The following is a 21,221-nucleotide window of genomic DNA, read 5'->3' on the forward strand; positions in this document are numbered from 1 at the left end:
CTTTGTCTGCATACACAATACTGGAGTAATCCCATAAATAATTCCCAATCTCCCAAATATTTCCCTAAAATTGATAATTCAACAACTAATCAGTGTGACAAGAGATTTTAACCTGAAAGAGAAATATTTTTGTCCATGGTTTTCACCTTGGAGCTAGCCTTGAATTGAAAATCATGTTATTTTTTATATAACAGACAATGCAAGTATGTTTTATTTCAGTAAATGTATTTGGAATATGGCATAAATGAAATAGAAGCAAGTTCCTTCAATTTTTCATCAAACTTCCCTGAATCATTAACAGTAGATCAACTAAATATATCATTTTGTTTTTACTCAAACTGAAGTATATTGCAAATTTTAAAAAATACGATGCAAGTCTGAAGATGTGCCCATTCAGTTATTGCCTGGAAATATTTTAACTCATCAAAGACACAAGCTTAAAAGTTTCATTATCATTTCTAAATTATCACTACAGATTCCCTTCTGACTGCCAAGTTAGGCTATTTGAAACAAAAGAATTTACAAAAATTTTGACTCAAAATGTGAACATAAATTCCACTAATAAGTCCCAAGCTAGTTAAGTAATAAAACACTTCTTACCCTAAAACCTTTAAAGAAACTTCCAAATATGACTCATAAAAAAAACTGTAGACTGTAGACTAAGTTTTTAAAACAAATTTGCGCTGCTACAGGAAACTTAACCAGTGAAATGAAATTTGGTCAAATACAAGCCCTATTACAAGCATTCAGGACAATTTTTAAGTTAACTGCAAAGAGGTACAGAAAGTTATACCTGTTTTGCATCAAATGATTTTTCCAAACATTCTGTACATCAGTATACAGACAGTTAATGCAATAAAGCCATACAGACTTCTCACTATTAACATATAGGCAGGACACAGAAAATCACATAAAGCAACTGTGAAAATTTATTTACACCATGAAAAGTCTATGACCATACTGACAATGCTGCAAGAAAATAATCCTGTTCTGCTATTTAAACAAGGCAACTGCATGTTACATATATATACAAGACATGTGATGATGTAATTTAAAAACTTTTCCCAATCAGCCATGAAAATTAAAGAAATATCATATTCTAAATATTGTATTTCTCTTGAAAGGGACTCAGATTTAGATTTCTTACATCTGCAGTACGTAGGCTCAGAGTTCATAGAATTTTCATGAGGTAAATTGCAAAGACATACAATATAGGCTTAGTAGTAGTCACATAAGATACCTCTCAACAACTATACTTTCTTAACATATGTTATATATATATAATAATATATTTTTCAATGGAAAAACTATAGACAGATTTATCAATATTATGAGTGTTACAATCTGAACTTTACACTCAAGATGTAAGTATTACAATGTTAACTGTAATGTTGACACTCAAAGAGAAACAAGTGTTTCAGTATTAATGTTAAGATTTATAAGGAGTTCATTATTAGCACTCAGGATACTCAATGTTACTCAAAATACGAGTGTTTCAATGAAAACTTAACACTCAGGATGTTTGATGGCTTAAAAAATATCTGCCATCCAGCAGCCGATCACAAGAATCGAGACAAATTAATTCTGATTGCACTTTCAGTAATGGATGTTATAGTCTTGTTATTCTTAAACAGAGTCGTATGAGATATTACCTTTGACCTAAAGGCTAATGATACACCATAGCATAAATTTCTCCCAATTATAAACTCATGGATTTGTCTAAGGGCCACTCATAATTTAATAAATCTGATATAGATAAAATCTTTCCAAATTCAAACAATGTTTAGCTGAAACACAATGTGTTTAGTTAACTAACATTATGTGGTGTTTTTATAACCAGACACCTTACAAAAATATCAACCAAAAATTCATTACTATAACAATAGTGTTATTTGCCTTTAGGAATATAATTAAATGAAGCATAAAATCAAAACTGACAACATGTTTTTCAGTGATTTATTGAAATATAACAGTAAAATATATATCTTACTTAAAATTGAAAGAAATATTTAATACTTTTCAGTAGTACGGAGCTATACAATGGGTAAAATAACTGGAGAAACAAGAAATAAAAGAAAATTGCTTGTTTTACATGTAAAGATCAAAATATTTTTTCATTCATGGCCACCATACATATTACATTTCCTGGGCCACTGGTGAAGATAATACCCAGTGGTCACTTAGTAAAAGATATTTCAATCTGACACTGAAACAACAAGAGCTGTCTCCATAGGATGACACATGCCCCCGATGGCACTTTGAATGAATAGTTATGGCCGATGTTAGAGTTTAGGACCTTTGACCTACGGAGCTGGGTCTTGCGCGCGACACGTCGACTTACTGAGTCACACATTCATGCGTAGTTATTTTAAAATCCATGCATGAATGACAAAGATATGGACCGGACACGCCCATCAATGCACTATCATGAAAAATGACCTTTAACGTCTAAGTGTGACCTTGACCTTTGAGCTACGGACCTGGGTCTTGCGCATGACATGTCGTCTTACTGTGGTACACATTCATGCCAAGTTATTTAAAAATCCATCCATCGATGACAAAGATATGGACCGGACACGCCCATCAATGCACTATCCTTTAATGTCTAAGTGTGACCTTGACCTTTGAGCTACGGACCTGGGTCTTGCGCGCGACACGTCGTCTTACTGTGGTACACATTCATGCCAAGTTATTTGAAAATCCATCCATCGATGACAAAGATATGGACGGGACACGCCCATCAATGCACTATCCTTTAATGTCTAAGTGTGACCTTGACCTTTGAGCTACGGACCTGGGTCTTGCGCGCGACACGTCGTCTTACTGTGGTACACATTCATGCCAAGTTATTTGAAAATCCATCCATCGATGACAAAGATATGGACCGGACACGAAAATTGCGGACAGACTGACAGACCGACGGACCGACAGACCGACGGACCGACAGACGGTTCAAAAACTATATGCCTCCCTTCGGGGGCATAAAAACCATCCTCTATATCTGGCATGTGTAAAGTGGCATGAAAGTATGAAATCTGGTGTTCCATTAGTGGAAGTGTTTGCTCTAACATGTAAAAACAAGACACATTTCATTTTGTGTCTCCTATGTGGTATTTACCAATACTTCATTAAAAGTCATTTAACATTCATGTATGGAAAAATAAAACATTTTAATGAAAATGACTTCGTTTACATACAATTATATATTCTTCTAAGAATGTCTCAGAGCTTCTTTTGCTCAGACAGAAAATGCCAAATTACATTATCGGCGTTCATACCTTATAATCTTCTTGAAAAACAACGAGTTCATCAGGATGTAATGTTATATCATACGAGAGTTGATCCGAATGTAATGTCACTGTGTACATTTTGCCATTATTCATTTTTGTATCATTACTAAAATTATATTGGAATGTATATTCAGTTCTAGTAACATGAGTAAATAGTACTGACTAGGTTTGTTTCATGTAAAATATATGGAAATTCAAAATCGTCTACGCCATTTTGCTGTATGTGAGAATAAGGTTTGTTTCGTCATTAATTAACATCAAAAGAACGCTCAAAATCATGATATTATAATGTTGTGAAGTAAAGTAGTGCTGCTGTCTTTAGATAAAACTTTAATAACATCATTCATGTTTCAGATCACAAAGTAGTGCTAACTCTTGTGACTGCTTAGAAACAATGCTGACTTCTGACATCAGTGCATGGGACATTTGCCATTATCACGCCTTTAAACAAAAGTCGACATCCAGATTATTTTTATGACGTTTTCGGAAAGTACTGTAAAAATTGGTTATAAATTTCTGTCGCCTTTTTTTTTTTTTTTACAAAGGTTTACATGGTCCAAGTGACATTACTTTCGGATCAACCCTTATATTTCAATCAACCTCTGAAAAACACGAAATAAATTTAACAATTCTGCAAAATTAAACCAAAATTTAATTATTTATTATGTGTAAATGGTTCTGATTGCTTCTGAACATGACAACTAACATGTATTAACATTGCACACTGTAGATATCCTATGTGACACCACTAGGCCTGTGAGTTTATTAAAAACTAGAAGTGACAGTATTTAATATTAATTAGCAGCATTTCTTTGTTCCTGTGTCTTGACTTCTGTGAACATCTATACCACTACTTTGTTGTGCATCTCTACCTGGAGTCTGAAAACAATGAATTAAATTAAAGGAAGGTTAGAACTTGCTCTCGCAAATGTCTGCGAGTACAAAAAATTTCAACTCGCAAAATATCAATTTTACTCGCAGTTTTGTTTAATTATTTTGGGCAGAAACTTTATATACAAAAATATGAAAATCATAAAAATGTACATGATCTTTCTTATGTGCTTTTTTCTAGGCCAGATCATGGTCAAATCACTTCAGTGAGGTCATGAATTATGCAGTAATATATTCCAGTGTATAAACGATATCAAAATACAAACATTTAAGGTAGAACAAAAGAGACTGCATGACGGGTCAAATTATCATATATACGCCTATTTGTTAGGGATGAACGTTCAGTGTAAAAACGTTTAAACCTCTTAAATACACCGCACACCTCAATTTCCACATGTGTGGTAAATACAATAAACAAATAAACTTGCAGCTTACAACGAATACCAGGTGGGCTTATGGAAAGTACATATTTTCTATGTTTAATTTTCTTAACACAGCTCTGCCCTCAATAACACTACCAGTGGGTGTAAGCAGTACAAAATGCAGTTTTTCCGTCAAATATCGTGCGCGAGCATATCGGTAATGTAACAAGAGCTGTCACAGGAGACAGCGTGCTCGACTATTTCGATGCTGGATAGTGAAACTGGGCACATCTGAGGAAACTAGAGCTGCCACTGGAGTGTTTAATGACTCCAATTGTGGATGAAGATACTGCACAATAGCCTGAGTCTATGTCAAAAATATCAACTTAAAGTAATAAGAGAGGTAAAGATAAAATGTATCAAAACACTATATAAGTATATCCTAGGCAAAAAGGGGCATAATTCATTAAATATTGGTGCCAGAGTTATGCAGCTTGTGTCATATAGTGTGGGTGATGATGTTGAACAACTATTTTAAGTTTGAATCAAATCCATTCAGTAATAACAGAGACAGAGTGAAAGTGCATCAAAACTTTAACCTAAAATTCTAAGTAAAAAGGGGGAATAAATAATAAAAAATTGGTGCCAGAGTTATGCACCTTGCGTCATTTGATAAGGGTAATGATGTTGAACAATTGTTTAAGTTTGAATCAGATCCATTCAGTAATAACAGAGATAGAGTGAAAGTGCACCAAAACTTTAACATGAAATTCTAAGTAAAAAGGGGAAAAATTCATGAAAAATTGTGCCAGAGTAATGCATCTTGTGTCAAATGATGTGGGTGATGATGCTGTACAACTATTTTAAGTTTGAATCAAATCCATTCAGTAATAACAGAGGTAGAGTGAAAGTGCACCAAAACTTTAACCTGAAATTCTAAGTAAAAAGGGGGAATAATTCATGAAAAAATGGTGCCAGAGTTATGCATCTTGTGTCATATGATGTGGGTGATGATGCTGAACAACTATTTTAAGTTTGAATCAAATCCATTCAGTAATAACAGAGGTAGAGTGAAAGTGCACCAAAACTTTAACCTGAAATTCTAGGTAAAAAGGGGGGATAATTCATGAAATATTGGCGCCAGAGTTATGGCCCTGATGTCAGATGATGTGGATGATGATGAGGAATAAGTATTTCAAGTTTGAATAAAATCCATCAAGGAATTACAGAGATAAGTTGAAAAAAGAGAAAGTGCACCAAAACTTTAACCAAGGTGGGGACGCGGAAAGACGCCGACGCCGACGCCAGGGCGAGTAGGATAGCTCTCCTTATACTTTGTATAGTCGAGCTAAAAATTCTGAACCATATAAATGAAATATCACTGCATAACGAAAATCTGCAAACCATGTAAAACGTCATTATTTTTTTTTTTTAGAAATCTGTTTAGTTTGTTTTGCTGGGTCAGAAGCACAAGAATCAGGCGATCCACCCTAGGTGCCATCCTAAGTGCACTTCTGGCATTAACTCAGGCATGGGCTGCACTTGGTTATAACTACTAACTTCCTGCAAGCTAAGTGGATTGCTCCTCACACATAAACAAAAGCAAAACTTAAACCTGCAGAAGTGAGGGGGCAAGTGATTCAAAGTCAGCAACCGTAACCACTTCACAGGAGCCCGTCATCACACGGGTAGCTCATTTTTAGTATTCACTGTGATGTAAAAAATACCAAAACATGCTTACACTATTAGAATTTTCATACCTTATTCAATATAGCTTGTGCTAAATCCATAAAAGCTTTTTCTACATTAATATTTGCTTTTGCACTGGTTTCTAAAAATGGAATTCCATGTTCCCTTGCAATCTGAAAACAAACAATGGTTTTCATATATTAGCAGTAGTAACTTTCAAAATCAACAGAACTTTGTCATAATAAACTGGAGTGTCAAATACCTTAGTAATGATACAGTTCAGGTAATATGAAGACTTTCTAACTTTAGACAGTACAGTACGACTGTACGACTATCTTGGTGGCTACCTCACATGATGACCACAACATATACATAATATGTGAGAACACACAAGAGCCTTAGGTGAGAAGCAGATGACAGTAACAGACGCCACATTGAGACTGAAAATGGAGGTGGGTATGGGGTAGGGGAGGGGATCATAATGACTTTCTATTACATTTTATAAGACAGACTGATATCATCATCTGGGATTGATTTGCCAAGGATTTTTTCCACACAAGTATTACAAATACTGCAAGCTGTTACTAAGCATAACTTTACTACCGGTATTGGTTTTAATATATAAGTATCGGACATTTATAAAACAAGAACAAATAACTGACAGGGCAGCTTTCCTATTATTTTTGGGGCAACCCACTGGCTCATCAGCCTACAGACCATAGTGGTCTGGACATCTGACCTAATGATCCCCAAAACATTACGGGTCATCTACTGACTATAGGCAATCAACCTATAAAGTTTGACAACTGCAGGCCATAACTTTAGTTACTGAGCGGTTTTCAGTCTCAAGATCACTCTGACCTTGGCATTTGATCTAGTTATCCTCAAAACAATACTGAATAGGGGCCATCTACTGTTCACAGGCAATCAATCTGTGAAGTTTGATGACTGTTAAGGCTCCCGCGTTTACAGATTTTTGTGAACGTTTACACGATCTTTCAAACACAGAACGATACCGTTTAAACGGCAATCCATTATCCCAGGATATTGTCTTAAGCCATGACTCTGGCTAGTTTTTTCCCTTCTATAACGGTGGCCCATAATCATAAATGCATTATTTTCTTATACTAAACAGGAAAAAATATCAATTCATGGAAATTTTTGGTAACATTTTCGCAAGTTCAAGCTGCTTTGACATTTCCACGCTATGTTGGTACTGTTTGATGTGATTTCAATGCGAAATGGAACAATTTATTTTAATCGAATCAAATTTAGCATTGTATACAGCCTTCTACCACGGTATGGTTCCATCCCAAAAAAACGGAATTTATCACTTAATATCAAACAGGTGCGCAAAATGGCGGCTACTTGTTTACCAAACAAGAAACATATCGCCCCCTTAATGCAAAAAGGTACCAAGTGCCGTCTTTATTCATATGCTCATGGTACCTTTTTGCATTAAGGGGACAATATAATATCGTTAACAGGCAGTGAAAACTTGTTTCATTCAGTTTTAGATAGACTTTAATGGTTGGAAGGGTGATTCGTTTAACCAGGTAGAAATTTTGTAAACGTTTACCAGTCAAACACGACACAGACTCGTTTAAACGTGTAAACGACTGTAGGCCAAAGCCTTCTTTAGTTATTGAGTGGAAACAGTTTTAAGTCTAAAGGTCACTGCAATCTTGTACTTAGAACAACTGATCCTCAAAACAATAAAGGACATCTACTGACCACAGCCAATCATCCAAATGGTCTACAGACAGAGAGACTGACTGAGAGTTCAGACAAACAATGATCAAATCACTTCACCCCTTATTTGAAAGGTATCATAATTAAGTCAGCACATTATAAAAACATTTATAACATACTGCATCTCCTCTGTCCTTGGACACCTGTCTCTTGTCTTCCATATCACATTTGTTCCCTAGGATCATCTTCTCTACATCCTCATTGGCATGCTGAAATAAAAGGCATGTCAACACAGTATGACACACGAGCCCCCAAACCCCTATCCTAAACATGTTTGACAAAATAAAATAATGAAGTCCAATAAAGGTATATAGGTCAAAATATTTTATCCAATATGAAATTCCATACAATGTATGCATTGTCCACTTGGTATGAAAACTAAGGAATGGACAGTTCAAACAGCATCGTTCCACGTGTGTCTTTGTTAGTTTGAACCAAGGTCATAAAGAAAAGTTGTAGACTTCATGCTCCTAAATGTGATCACTAATTTTCTTAAGGTGGTGACAATTCTTTATAAAGTTTCAGTCGATAAATTCTTCAAAAGTTTGCGTCTTCTTTACTACAGTTAGAAAGTATATGAGCCGCACCATGAGAAAACCAACACAGTGCGTTTGCTACCAGCATGGATCCGCGCAGTCTGGTCAGGATCCATGCTGTTCACTTTCAAAGTCTATTGCAATTAGAGAAATAGTTAGCATCAGCGCAGTCTGGTCAGTATCCATGCTGTTTGCTTTCAAAGTCTATTGCAACTAGAAAATGCTTTTGTAAAAAAGCGCATGTCTCCCCCAATGCAAAGTCCTATAGGCAAGAAGTAAATAGGGGTCAGGAGCAAAAGTCAAAGAGACACTGATGGTTTGCTGCAGTAGGGATCATCTACTTGGCATGTCCAATCATCCCGCTAAATTTCAACACTCTTGGCCTAGTGGTTCTCAAGTCACTGTTCAGGCTTCTGTGACCTTGACCTTTGATCAAGTGACCTCAAAATAAATAGGGGTCATCTACTCTGCAAGTCCAATCATCCTATTAAGTTTCAACATTGTAGGTCAAGTGGTTCTCAAGTTATTTCCAAAAAATGATTTTACATGAACAGGGCACTGTGGCCTTGACCTTTAATAGACTGACCCCAAAATCAATAGGGGTCATCTACTCTGCATGTTCAATCATCCTATGAAGTTTCAACATTCTGGGTCGTGGTTCTCAAGTTATTGATCGGAACTGGTTATCAATGTTCAGGCCCCTGTGACCTTGACCTTTAACCGAGTGACCCCAAAAACAATAGCGGTCATTTACTGTGCATGAACAATTATCATATGAAGTTTCAACATTCTGGGTCGAGAGGTTCTCAAGTTATTGATTGGAAATGGTTTTGCATGTTCAGGCCCCTGTGGCCTTGACCTTTAACAGAGTGACCCTAAAATCATTAGGGGTCATCTACTCTGTATGACCAATCATCCTATGAAATTTCATCATTCTGGGTCAAGTGGTTCTAAAGTTACTGACCGGAAATGGTTTTCAATGTTCAGGCCCCTGTGACCTTGACCTTTCACAGAGTGACCCCAAAATCGTTAGGGGTCATCTACTCTGCATGACTAATCATCCTATTAAGTTTCAACATTCTGGGTCAAGTGGTTCTCAAGTTACTGACTGGAAATGGTTTTCAATGTTCAGGCCTCTGTGACCTTGACCTTTAATGGAGTGACCCCAAAATCGATAGGGGTCATCTACTTTGCATGTACAATCCTCCTATGAAGTTTCAACGTTCTGGGTCAAGTGGTTCTCTAGTTATTGATCGGAAATGGTTTTCCATGTTCAGGCCCCTGTGACCTTGACCTTTGACAGAGTGACCCCAAAATCAATAGGGGTCATCTACTCTACAAGACCAATCATCCTATGAAGTTTCAACATTCTGGGTCAAGTGGTTCTCAAGTTACTGACCGGAAATGGTTTTCAATGTTCAGGCCCCTGTGACCTTGACCTTTAATGGAGTGACCCCAAAATCGATAGGGGTCATCTACTCTGCATGTACAATCATCCTATGAAGTTTCAACATTCTGGGTCAAGTGGTTCTCAAGTTATTGATCGGAAATGGTTTTCCATGTTCAGGCCCCTGTGACCTTGACCTTTGACAGAGTGACCCCAAAATCAATAGGGGTCATCTACTCTTCATGACCAATCATCCTATGAAGTTTCAACATTCTGGGTCAAGCGGTTCTCAAGTTACTGACCGGAAATGGTTTTCAATGTTCGGGCCCCTGTGACCTTGACCTTTAATGGAGTGACCCCAAAATCGATAGGGGTCATCTATTTTGCATGTACAATCATCCTATATAGTTTCAACATTCTGGATCAAGTGCTTCTCTAGTTATTGATCGGAAATGGTTTTCCATGTTCAGGCCCCTGTGACCTTGACCTTTGACAGAGTGACCCCAAAATCAAAAGGGGTCATCTACTCTTCATGATCAATCATCCTATGAAGTTTCAACATTCTGGGTCAAGTGGTTCTCAAGTTACTGACCGGAAATGGTTTTCAATGTTGGGGCCCCTGTGACCTTGACCTTTAATGGAGTGACCCCAAAATCGATAGGGGTCATCTACTTTGCATGTACAATCATCCTATGAAGTTTCAACATTCTGGGTCAAGTGGTTCTCTAGTTATTGATCGGAAATGGTTTTCAATGTTCGGGCCCCTGTGACCTTGACCTTTGACGGAGTGACCCCAAAAACAATAGGGGTCGTCTACTCCAGCAGCCCTATAACCCTATGAAGTTTGAAGGTTCTAGGTCAAATGGTTCTCCAGTTATTGCTCGGAAATGAAGTAGACCGAAGGACGGACGGACGGAAGGACGGACGGACGGACAGGGCAAAAACAATATGTCTCCTGGGGGAGACATAATTAGAGAAACAGTAAGCGAACAGCAAGGATCCTGACCAGACTGCGTGGTTGCGCAGGCTGGTCTGGATCCATGTTGGTCGCAAATGCACTATGTTTGTTTTCTCATGGCGCGGCTCAATTATAAACCTTTATAATTTTTGAAAGTTCTTCTAAATCTCTGAAGTAGGCGACCATAACACTTGTTCACAGAAGTTCCTTCTTAACTTGATCAGACAATTTATACAATATAACACAAAAGGGTCCGGCACATGAGTGGATTAAGTTTAATGGCTTATTTCTGAAGGTTTTTCTATTTTTAGATCTACTGACCTAGTTTTTGACCGCACATGACCCAGTTACAAACCTGACCTAGATATCATCAAACTGAACATTCTCAACAATTTTCATGAAGATCCATTGAGAAATATGGCCTCTAGAGAGGTCACAAGGTTTTTCTATTTTTTGACCTACTGACCTAGTTTTTGACCCCACGTGACCCAGTTTCGAACCTGACCTAGATATCATCAAGGTGAACATTCTGACCAATATTCATGAAGATCTCATGAAAAATATGGCCTCTAGAGAGGCACAAGGTTTTTCTATTTTTAGATCTACTGACCTAGTTGTTTTTAACACCGCACGTGAATCCCAAGTTTCGAAGACTTGAAAGCCTAAGAATCATAGATCACATCCAAGTGTTGTAATATATCAGTGAAATAATTTTCATGAAGATCCATTGAGAAATATGGCCTCTAAGAGAGGTCACAAGGTTTTTCTATTTTTAGACCTACTGACCTAGTTTTTGACCCCACATGACCCAGTTTCAAACTTGACCTAGATATCATCAAGGTGAACATTCTGACCAATATTCATGAAGATCACATGAAAAATATGGCTTCTAGAGAGGTCACAAGGTTTTTCTATTTTTAGACCTACTGACCTAGTTTTTGACCCCACGTGACCCAGTTTCGAACTTGACCTAGATATCATCAAGGTGAACATTCTGACCAATATTCATGAAGATCTCATGAAAAATATGGCCTCTAGAGAGGTCACAAGGTTTTTCTATTTTTAGATCTACTGACCTAGTTTTTAACCACACGTGACCCAGTTTCGAACTTGACCTCGATATCATCGAGATGAACATTCTGAACAATTTTTATGAAGATCCATTGAGAAATATGGCCTCTAGAGAGGTCACAAAGTTTTACTATTTTTAGACCTAATGACCTAGTTTTTGACCCCACGTGACCCACTTTCGAACTTGACCTAGATATCATCAAGGTGAACATTCTGACCAATATTCATGAAGATCTCATGAAAAATTTGGCCTCTAGAGAGGTCACAAGGTTTTTCTATTTTTAGACCTACTGACCTAGTTTTTGACCCCACGTGACCCAGTTTCGAACCTGACCTAGATATTTTCAAGGTGAACATTCTGACCAATTTTCATGAAGATCTTGTGATATATATGGCCTCTAGAGAGGTCACAAGGTTTTTCTATTTTTAGACCTACTGACCTAGTTTTTGAAGGCACGTGACCCAGTTTCGAACTTGACCTAGATATCATCAAGATGAACATTCTGACCAACTTTCATAAAGATCCCATGAAAAATGTGACCTCTAGAGTGGTCACAAGCAAAAGTTTACGGACGCACGGACGGACGACGGACGACGGACACCGCGCGATCACAAAAGCTCACCTTGTCACTTTGTGACAGGTGAGCTAAAAAATCATACTAATATAACTACTCCATAGACAAGGGTTTTTACCCCGCAGAAGCTATGTTTTCAACTACTTTCTTTACATGGCCAGGAAAAAAATATTATCAGCTATTTTCCCATTCAAACATTGCATTCAGTTACTCAAATGAATCAACTTTTAAAATTACCTCAACATATTTTCATATATTTATCTGTTTTTCGACAATTCGACATCATACCGAACGAAAATAAGCCATTAAACTTAATCCACTCATGTGCCGGACCCCTTTGATATAACAGCTACATACATGTATCTTGTATATAAGAATGCAGTAAGACAGAATTTAGCTAAATTCCAATCACAGTTTTATCAAAAAAGGGAGATAATTCAGTAAATGTTCTTGATAATTCAGTAAATGTTCTTGACAAAATCATGGTTTTTGCGTCTTCTTTACTACATTTCATGTATACTATATTATAATATACAGTGTAACTTCTGAAAACCGAACGACCTCCGGACCAGCTTAAAAGTTCGGTTTTTAGAAGTTTCCGGAATTCAGAAGTTTTAAAGTTTGTAGGCAAAGTGGACGTGGTGCACAAGAGTTATGTTTTCTTACACGTAGGATGAAGGAGATTTTTATCCTTTTTAATTTTACAATTTCATATTAATTAATTAATTAATTAATTAGATAATTAATTAATTATTTACAAACATTAAGGATAATAAATACATAAATAACAAATATAAAAAGAAACAACAGAACTTTAATAATAGCATTTACGCAAACATTTTCCATTTACATTTTACCATCTTTGGAGTCCCGAGTCCATCAACATTAAATTTTAATTAATGTTGATAATGCATAGTTTAATCGATGTAACTGATCATTTATAAGTTAAAACATCTATCTTTCTTTCGTTCAAACATTAAGAAAGGTTTTAACACATAAGATATTTACCGGTAATTCATCAAGTTTTCATAAATTAAATACAAATGAAAATAATCGCTAATTACTTCCTTACTTTTGCATCAAATGATTATTGTGATTATATAGCGTGTTAAAATAAACGCGCACCGCTAATGAATAAACAAAAGAACATGTTGATAGCGTTTCTGGATTATCAGGTGACAATTTAAATCCAGGACATAATTTGCTGTTCGGTTTTCAGAAGTCAATTTTAGTGTTAAAATATAAATGGTGCTTCCAAAATCGTCCGGTTTTCAGAATTCGGAAGTTCCGGGTTTTAGAGGTTAAAAATATTTAGAAATAAGAACAGAAAAAAGCGGGACCTTGAGTTTCGTACGGTTTTCAAAGGTTTCCGGTTTTCAGAAGGTCCGGTTTTCGGAAGTTACACTGTATATGTAAAATTATATCCAAGTTACCTCATCTATATTTCTTAACCACTTTGAAATATTTTCGAAAGTTTTGGCATTTGTAATATCATACACAAGCATGATTCCCATTGCGCCTCTGTAGTAGGAGGTGGTGATTGTGTGGAATCTCTCCTGTCCTGCTGTATCCCTGAAGTTACAAAAAACTGGTGGTTAGAGAACTCAGATACCTTACATTCTGAATAAATGCCCACTGGTGGAGAAGGGAATTATACTATAACTCTTACTTTTAACAAGAGCACCGCCTTGCGGGTGCTGACGCTCATCTGATTTTTTTTGTGTAATAGAAATATTGTCCTACCCATGAAAACAAGAGCTGTCGGAGGACAGCAACGCTCGACTATTCAACAGCCTTGTCAATTGAATGAATACAAAAGTTGAAAAAGGGGCATAATTTTGTAAAATGCAAAGTAGAGGTATTGAACCTCTGTACTGCATGTCATATCATGACAGTGAACAAGTGTGTGAAGTTTCAATCCTTTCCAATTTGTGGATACTGAGATACCAGCTTACATACAAAAACTTAACAAAAAAACTGCTAAGTCAAAGGGGCATAATTTTGTAAAAATGCCAAGTAGAGTTATGGGACCTTCACAGTGCATGTTAGATCATGACAGTGAACAAGTGTGTGAAGTTTCAATCCATTCTAATTAGTGGATACTGAGATATCAGATTACATACAAAAATTTAACCAAAAACTGCTAAGTCGAAAAAGGGGCATAATTTTGAAAAAAAAAGAGAGTAGAGTTATGGGACTTGCTTAGTGCATGTCAGATCATGATAGTGAACAAGTATGTGAAGTTTCAATCCATTCCCATTAGTAAGTACTGAGATACCAGCTTACATACAAAACCTTAACCAAAAATTTTTAAGTCGAAAAAGGGGCATAATTTTGTAAAAAAGCAAAATAGAGTTATGGAACCTGTGCAATGTAGATCAGTTCATCACAGTGAATAAGTGTGTGAAGTTTCAATCCATTCCCATAAGTGGTTACTGAGTTACCAGCTTACATACAAAACCTTAACCAAAAATTTCTAAGTCGAAAAAGGGGCATAATTTTGTAAAAAAGCAAAATAGAGTTATGGAACCTGTGCAATGTAAGTCAGTTTGTCACAGTGAATAAGTGTGTGAAGTTTCAATCCATTCCCACAAGTGGTTACTGAGATACCAGCTTACATACAAAACCTTAACCAAAATCGGGACACGGACGCGGACGCAGACGCCGACGCCGACGCATGGGCGAGTGCAATAGCTCACTATTCTATGAATAGTCGAGCTAAAAAGGCCATCATTCTTGCAAAAAGCAGGATAGAGTTATGTTTCTTGATGTTCAGTGTCCACTTATGATGGTGAAAAACTGTTGCAAGTTTTAAAGCAATAGCTTTGATAGTTTATGAGAAAAGTTGACTTAAACATAATACTCAACCAAGAAAATGATTTTCTAAGTCCAAAAGAGGCAAAAATTATTGCAAAAAGCAGGATGGAGTTATGTTGCTTGCTGTACAGGGTCAGCTTATGATGGTCAACAAGTGTTGCAAGTTTCAAAGCAATAGCTTTGATAGTTTAAGAGAAAAAGTTGACCTAAACATTAAACTTAACCAAGAAATCTGATATTTTCTAAGTCCAAAAGGGGCCATAAATCTTGCAAAAAGCAGGATGGAGTTATGTTTCTTGCTGTACAGGGTCAACTTATGATGGTGAACAAGTGTTGCAAGTTTTAAAGCAATAGCTTTTATAGTTTAGGATAAAAGCTGACCTAAACATAAAACTTAACCAAGAAAACTGATTTTCTAAGTCCAAAAGGGGCAATAAATCTTGCAAAAAGCAAGATTGAGTTATGTTTCTTGATGTACAGGGTCAGCTTATGATGGTAAACAAGTATTCCAAGTTTCAAAGCAATAGCTTTGATAGTTTAGGAGAAAAGTTGACCTAAACATAAAACTTAACCAAGAAATCTGATATTTTCTAAGTACAAAAGGGGCCATAAATCTTGCAAAAAGCAAGATGGAGTTATGTTTCTTGCTATACAGGGTCAGCTTATGAGGGTGAACAAGTATTCCAAGTTTCAAAGCAATAGCTTTGATAGTTTAGGAGAAAAGCTGACCTAAACATAAAACTTAACCAGGCAACGCCGACGCAGACACCGACGCCGATGCCGACAACCGCTCAAGTGATGACAATAACTCATCATTTTTTTTTTCAAAAAATCAGATGAGCTAATAAATGAATCTTAAACATTTTTTATTACAATAGCTGTACTATTTACTTCTGGCTTTAAAAAGTAAACAAGAGGACCATGATGGTCCTGAATTGCTCACCTCTTCCCACATGACCCAGTTTTGAGTATGACGTCATTATTTGACAAAGTGACCTAGTTTCTGAGCTCATGTGACCCAGTTTTGAACTTGACCTAGATATTATCAAGATAAAAATTCTGACCAATTTTCATAAAGATCCATTGAAAAATATGGTCTCTAGAGAGGTCACAAGGATTTTCTATTATTTGACCTATTGACCTAGTTTTCGAAGGTACGTGACCCTGTTTTTAAGTTAACCTAGATATCATCAAGGTAAACATTCTCACTAATTTTCATGAAGATCTCATGAAAAATATGGCCTCTAAGAGAGGTCACAAGGTTTTTCTATTTTTATACCTACTGGCCTAGTTTTCGACCGCAAATAAATGAATCTTAAACATTTTTTATTACAATAGCTGTACTATTTACTTCTGGTTTAAAAGTAAACAAGAGGACATGATGGTCTGAATCGCTCACTTTCCACATGACCAGTTTGGGGTAGAGTCATTTTTTTGACAAAGTGACCTGTTTTTGAGCTCATGTGCCCAGTTTCGAAACTGACCTAGATTTCATCAAGGTGAAATTAGATTATTTTCATGAAGATCCATTGAAAAATATGGCCTCTTGAGAGGTCAAAAGTTTTAATAATTTTAAAGACCTACTGACTAGGTGTTGACCGCAGGTTGACCCAGTTTTCAAACTGACCTGATATTTTCAGATGACATTCAGACCAAATTTCTTTTAATCATGAAAGTATGGCTCGAAGAGTAACAGGTTTTTTTATTATTTGACCTCTGCCTAGTTTTAAGGCAGGTGACCCAGTTTCAAAACTTGACTGGATATCATCAGGTGAACATTCTGCCCAAATTTTTGGAGTTCATTCACAAGATGGCCAAAGAGAGGTCACAAGGTTTTTCTATTTTAGCTGTGACCTGTTTTTGTTGCACATGACCTGTTTCGAACTTTGCCCTGATATCATCAAGTGAACATTAGACCAACTTTATACAGATCCCATGAAAATGGCCTCTAGAGAGGTCAAAAGTTTTTTATTATTTGACTACTGACTAGTTTTTGAAGGCACCTGACCACTTTCGAACTGATCTAAAATTCTAGTGAAATCGACCATTTTTCGTACGTCCCTGAAAAATATGGCCTTTAGGAGGTCACAAGGTTTTTCTATATACCTATGACCTAGTTTTGAGGGCCCGTGATCCATTTTCGAACTTGACCTAGATACATAAAGCTGACCTTTCAGACCAATTTAATATAGATCCATGAAATATGGCCTCTAGGAGGTCACAAGGTTTTTTCTTTATTTGACCTACTGACTAGTTTTTAAAGGCATTGGGGACCCAGTTTCAAAACTGGCCCTTTAATATCATCAAGGTGAACGTTCTGACCAATTTTCATGAAGAGTCTGTGAAATATATGGCCTCTAGAGAGGTCACAAGGTTTTTCTATTTTTAGACGTACTGACCTAGTTGTTGACCGCAGTTGACCCAGTTTCGAACTTGACCTAGATATCATCAAGATGAACATTCAGACCAACTTTCATACAGATCCCATGAAAAATATGGCCTTTAGAGAGGTCACAAGGTTTTTCTATTTATGACCTACTGACCTAGTTTTTGATCGCATGTGACCCAGTTTCGAACCTGACCTAGATATCATCAAGGTAAACGTTCTGACCAATTTTCATGAAGATCTTGTGAAATATAGGGCCTCTAGAGAGGTCACAAGGTTTTTCTATTTTTAGACCTACTGACCTGTTTTGAAGGCACATGACCAGTTTCGAACTTGATCTAGATATCATCAACATTCTGCCCCAATTTTCATGAAGATTTGTGAAATATATGGCCTCTAGAGAGGTCACAAGGTTTTTCTATTTTTAGACCTACTGACCTAGTTTTTGAAGGCACGTGACCCAGTTTCGAACTTGACCTAGATATCATCAAGATGAACATTCTGACCAACTTTCATAAAGATCCAATGAAAAATGTGACCTCTAGAGTGGTCACAAGCAAAAGTTTACGGACGCATGCACGCACGCACGCATGGACGGACGGACGCAAGGACGACGGACACCGTGCGATCACAAAAGCTCACCTTGTCACTTTGTGACAGGTGAGCTAAAAAATCTTTGTATAAAATATGACGCTTGTGGCATATGGAGCTGAGGTGCATTTATACCATGGTATTTCAAAAATACATGATACAGTCAGCAGGTTTTTGTTCTATGTCTCTTTTATAGATGACTGAAAGACAACTTTAAAAATCATGTTCTTTTTTAATCTCCCTACAGTAGAATAAATATTCAACAGGTGTTTATAAGTAGAACAAGACTGTAAATTAACACATATCTTTAATTAACCATGACATTCAACACAGACTTTCTAACTTATTTAATTTCAAAAGGTAAACTTCTCTGACTTAATCATAAATATTGTTCTATTTCCTGGTCTATATGTTATAACACTATTGTCTTTTTTGCTTATGTGACTGAAAAAATTATCACAATCATATGACTGGATGAGTCACCTCCTAAAATATGTGACCTTGTTTTGAATACCTATTAGGATACAGTTGTATCAATTCCATACTTCATCAACAAGTCTAGTTATTATTTGTGATAAAATACATTATTATAGCTCCATCTTTCTCCAATATGATATAATTCATGTATTTTACAGAAAGACGACCATATACACATTTTTTCTAATCTGCTAAAAATTCTCAGAGAAACGGAAAAACACTGGTAGTAGTGTAAGCCAAAATTTTAAAATATCATTTTTTGTCGAATAGTACTTTGTTTTAACTAGTATAAATGTCAAGTCGTAAAAACTACTTTTTGCCAAAAAATATCTTGTACACCCTATATTTCAATTTGTTTTCCCTCCCACCAGATTCTAGCCCTTTCATTGGTTGAGTAGTGTCACGTAGTTGCCCTCTATATTTTTATAGAGGGTCAGTGGGTTACCCTACATTAGAATTGTAATTCAAAATGGCGGAAATTTGCATTTTCGATATAATGACGATAAAGTAAAAGTAATTACAAGAAATTTTGTAAATTTCATATAGATTTTTGCCTTTTGTTGTTCATTAATAATTTTTGTTGTTGAATTAAAGCAAAATATTTCTTCTTTAATGATGATTTAACGTTTCATTTTTTTATGTTGACTATTCAATGAATGAGGGAGCTATCCTACATGCCCAGGAGAAGTAATGAAGTGGTCGATAAAACAGATAAATTATTGGGTTTGTTACTGACCCTCTACGGAAATATGTAGGGTCAGTATGCTTTATAGAGGGCGAGGCGAACCTCTATGGAAATATGTAGGGTCAGTATGCTTTATAGAGAGCTCGGCTTCGCCTCGCCCTCTATAAAGCATACTGACCCTACATATTTCCGTTGAGGGTCAGTAACAAACCCAATAATTAATAATCTCCTGTAAGTGCCAATCATGAGCTAATTAACTGAGCAATAAGTAGGCTCGAAATATTTGGTCTGGAATAATTTCTGACGAAATGTGACAAAAGGCACTGACCGTTGCTACCGGAATCTAACTCATCTTAACCATGTTGGTGACTTATAATGAAAAATTAGTATTGTACAACCCCAAATGCTGTTGCTATATCCCATATATGCTATGCTTAAGTGCATGAAAAAAGTTCTGCATACCATATCTGCAACTTAATCTTCTTTCCTCCAAGTTCCACAGTTTTAATCTTGAAATCAATTCCTGAAAGAATCAAAGAGAATGAAATAGAATTATTAGGTAATAATTTTGGTCAATCCTAGTACAAATGAAATGAATAACACATATCAGTATCGTAGCTGATGTTGTTTTTTTTTCTCCAAAATACAACACTGTCTAAATATTGTCCAAAAATTTATTAGTACAACAAGTATCAGGATTTTCCCTTGGCCCTTTCAATCAGCTGATAATACATCTTAACACTGACTGATATTTCTATGAAATAAATTTTAAAATAGAGACTTTGCTCCACTTCCATAAAACATTTTTTGTCTTAGTTGAATTTGCTACTAAAACTTCAAGATCAAATTGAATAGTCATTAACAACTTTAGACATAAGTAAAAAATCAAGTTTCATTATCAGACTCAGCTGACATTGAAAACATTTTTATGTTACCTTGAGCTTAGCACTCTGTTTTTTTTTCTTAATTAAAGAAAACCTGTTAATTTTTTAAGGAACACCCTAGTGATAACCCTTCTTCCAACATTACAGGCTCAGCTATGAATTTTAATGTTGAACTTGTTATACAGAAATGGCAATGAATATTTTGTATTGTTATTATCAGTAAACATGTCTATACATATTTATAAACAGGGAGTTCATATTACATTGTAAGCATAAATTCCTCACATCAGCTTAGGATCTTGAGATCTGACTCCAAGGTCATAACAAGAGTTGTCGGAGGACAGCAACGCTTGACTATTCAACAGCCTTGTCAATTGAATAAATTAAATATAAAAGTCGAAAAAAGGGGCATAGTTTGTAAAATTGCAAAACAGGGTTATGGATCCTGTACAATGCATATCAGCTCATGACAGTGGACAAGTGTGTGGAGTTTCAATCAATTCCCATTAGTTGGTGCTGAGATAGCAGCTTACATACAAAACCTTAACCCAAAATTTCCAAGTTGAAAAAGGGGCATAATTTTGTAAAAAAGCAAAACAGAGTTATGGAACCTGTGCAATGTAAGTCAGTTTATCACTGTGAATAAGTGTGTGAAATTTCAATCCATTCCCACCAGTGGTTACTGAGATACCAGCTTACATACAAAAGCTTAACCAAATCGGGACGCAGACGACGACGCATGGGTGAGTCTAATAGCTCTACCTATTCTTTGAATAGTTGAGCTAAAAACCATCCAATCTCAAAATATCAACTCTGACTGGTTGTATCTGAGCATTAAAACAGCAAGTTGGCATTTTAAGACTTGCATCC

At 36.2% G+C, this 21,221-nt stretch overlaps 1 protein-coding gene across 1 annotated transcript; it reads right to left on the reverse strand.

The window, feature by feature from the left end:
- Positions 1 to 1,942: 1,942 nt before the first annotated feature.
- On the reverse strand, positions 1,943 to 19,990 carry LOC123525367 (ras-related protein Rab-10-like). The gene is made up of 5 exons (XM_053537933.1): positions 19,930 to 19,990; positions 13,945 to 14,083; positions 8,104 to 8,193; positions 6,304 to 6,405; positions 1,943 to 4,169 (listed from the first exon to the last, which is right to left on the reverse strand). Exons 2-5 carry the CDS (start codon positions 14,023 to 14,025, stop codon positions 4,089 to 4,091), a joined length of 354 nt encoding a protein of 117 aa, XP_053393908.1. The 5' UTR covers positions 14,026 to 14,083; positions 19,930 to 19,990; the 3' UTR covers positions 1,943 to 4,088.
- Positions 19,991 to 21,221: the final 1,231 nt, after the last annotated feature.

The sequence above is a fragment of the Mercenaria mercenaria genome, chromosome 3 (assembly GCF_021730395.1).
Source record: "Mercenaria mercenaria strain notata chromosome 3, MADL_Memer_1, whole genome shotgun sequence".
NCBI classification, from domain to species: Eukaryota; Metazoa; Mollusca; class Bivalvia; order Venerida; family Veneridae; genus Mercenaria; species Mercenaria mercenaria.

What these genes read in the sequence shown, in the direction of transcription:
- LOC123525367 (XM_053537933.1), bottom strand. Translation starts at nt 14,025, where the DNA reads ATGGGAATCATGCTTGTGTATGATATTACAAATGCCAAAACTTTCGAA. An exon ending in CCAAGGACAGAGGAGATGCA is followed by an intron (nt 6,406 to 8,103) that starts GTATGTTATAAA and finishes GTTTGTTTTCAG; the next exon opens with ATTGCAAGGGAACATGGAAT. An exon ending in CACAAGCTATATTGAATAAG is followed by an intron (nt 4,170 to 6,303) that starts GTATGAAAATTC and finishes CATTGTTTTCAG; the next exon opens with ACTCCAGGTAGAGATGCACA.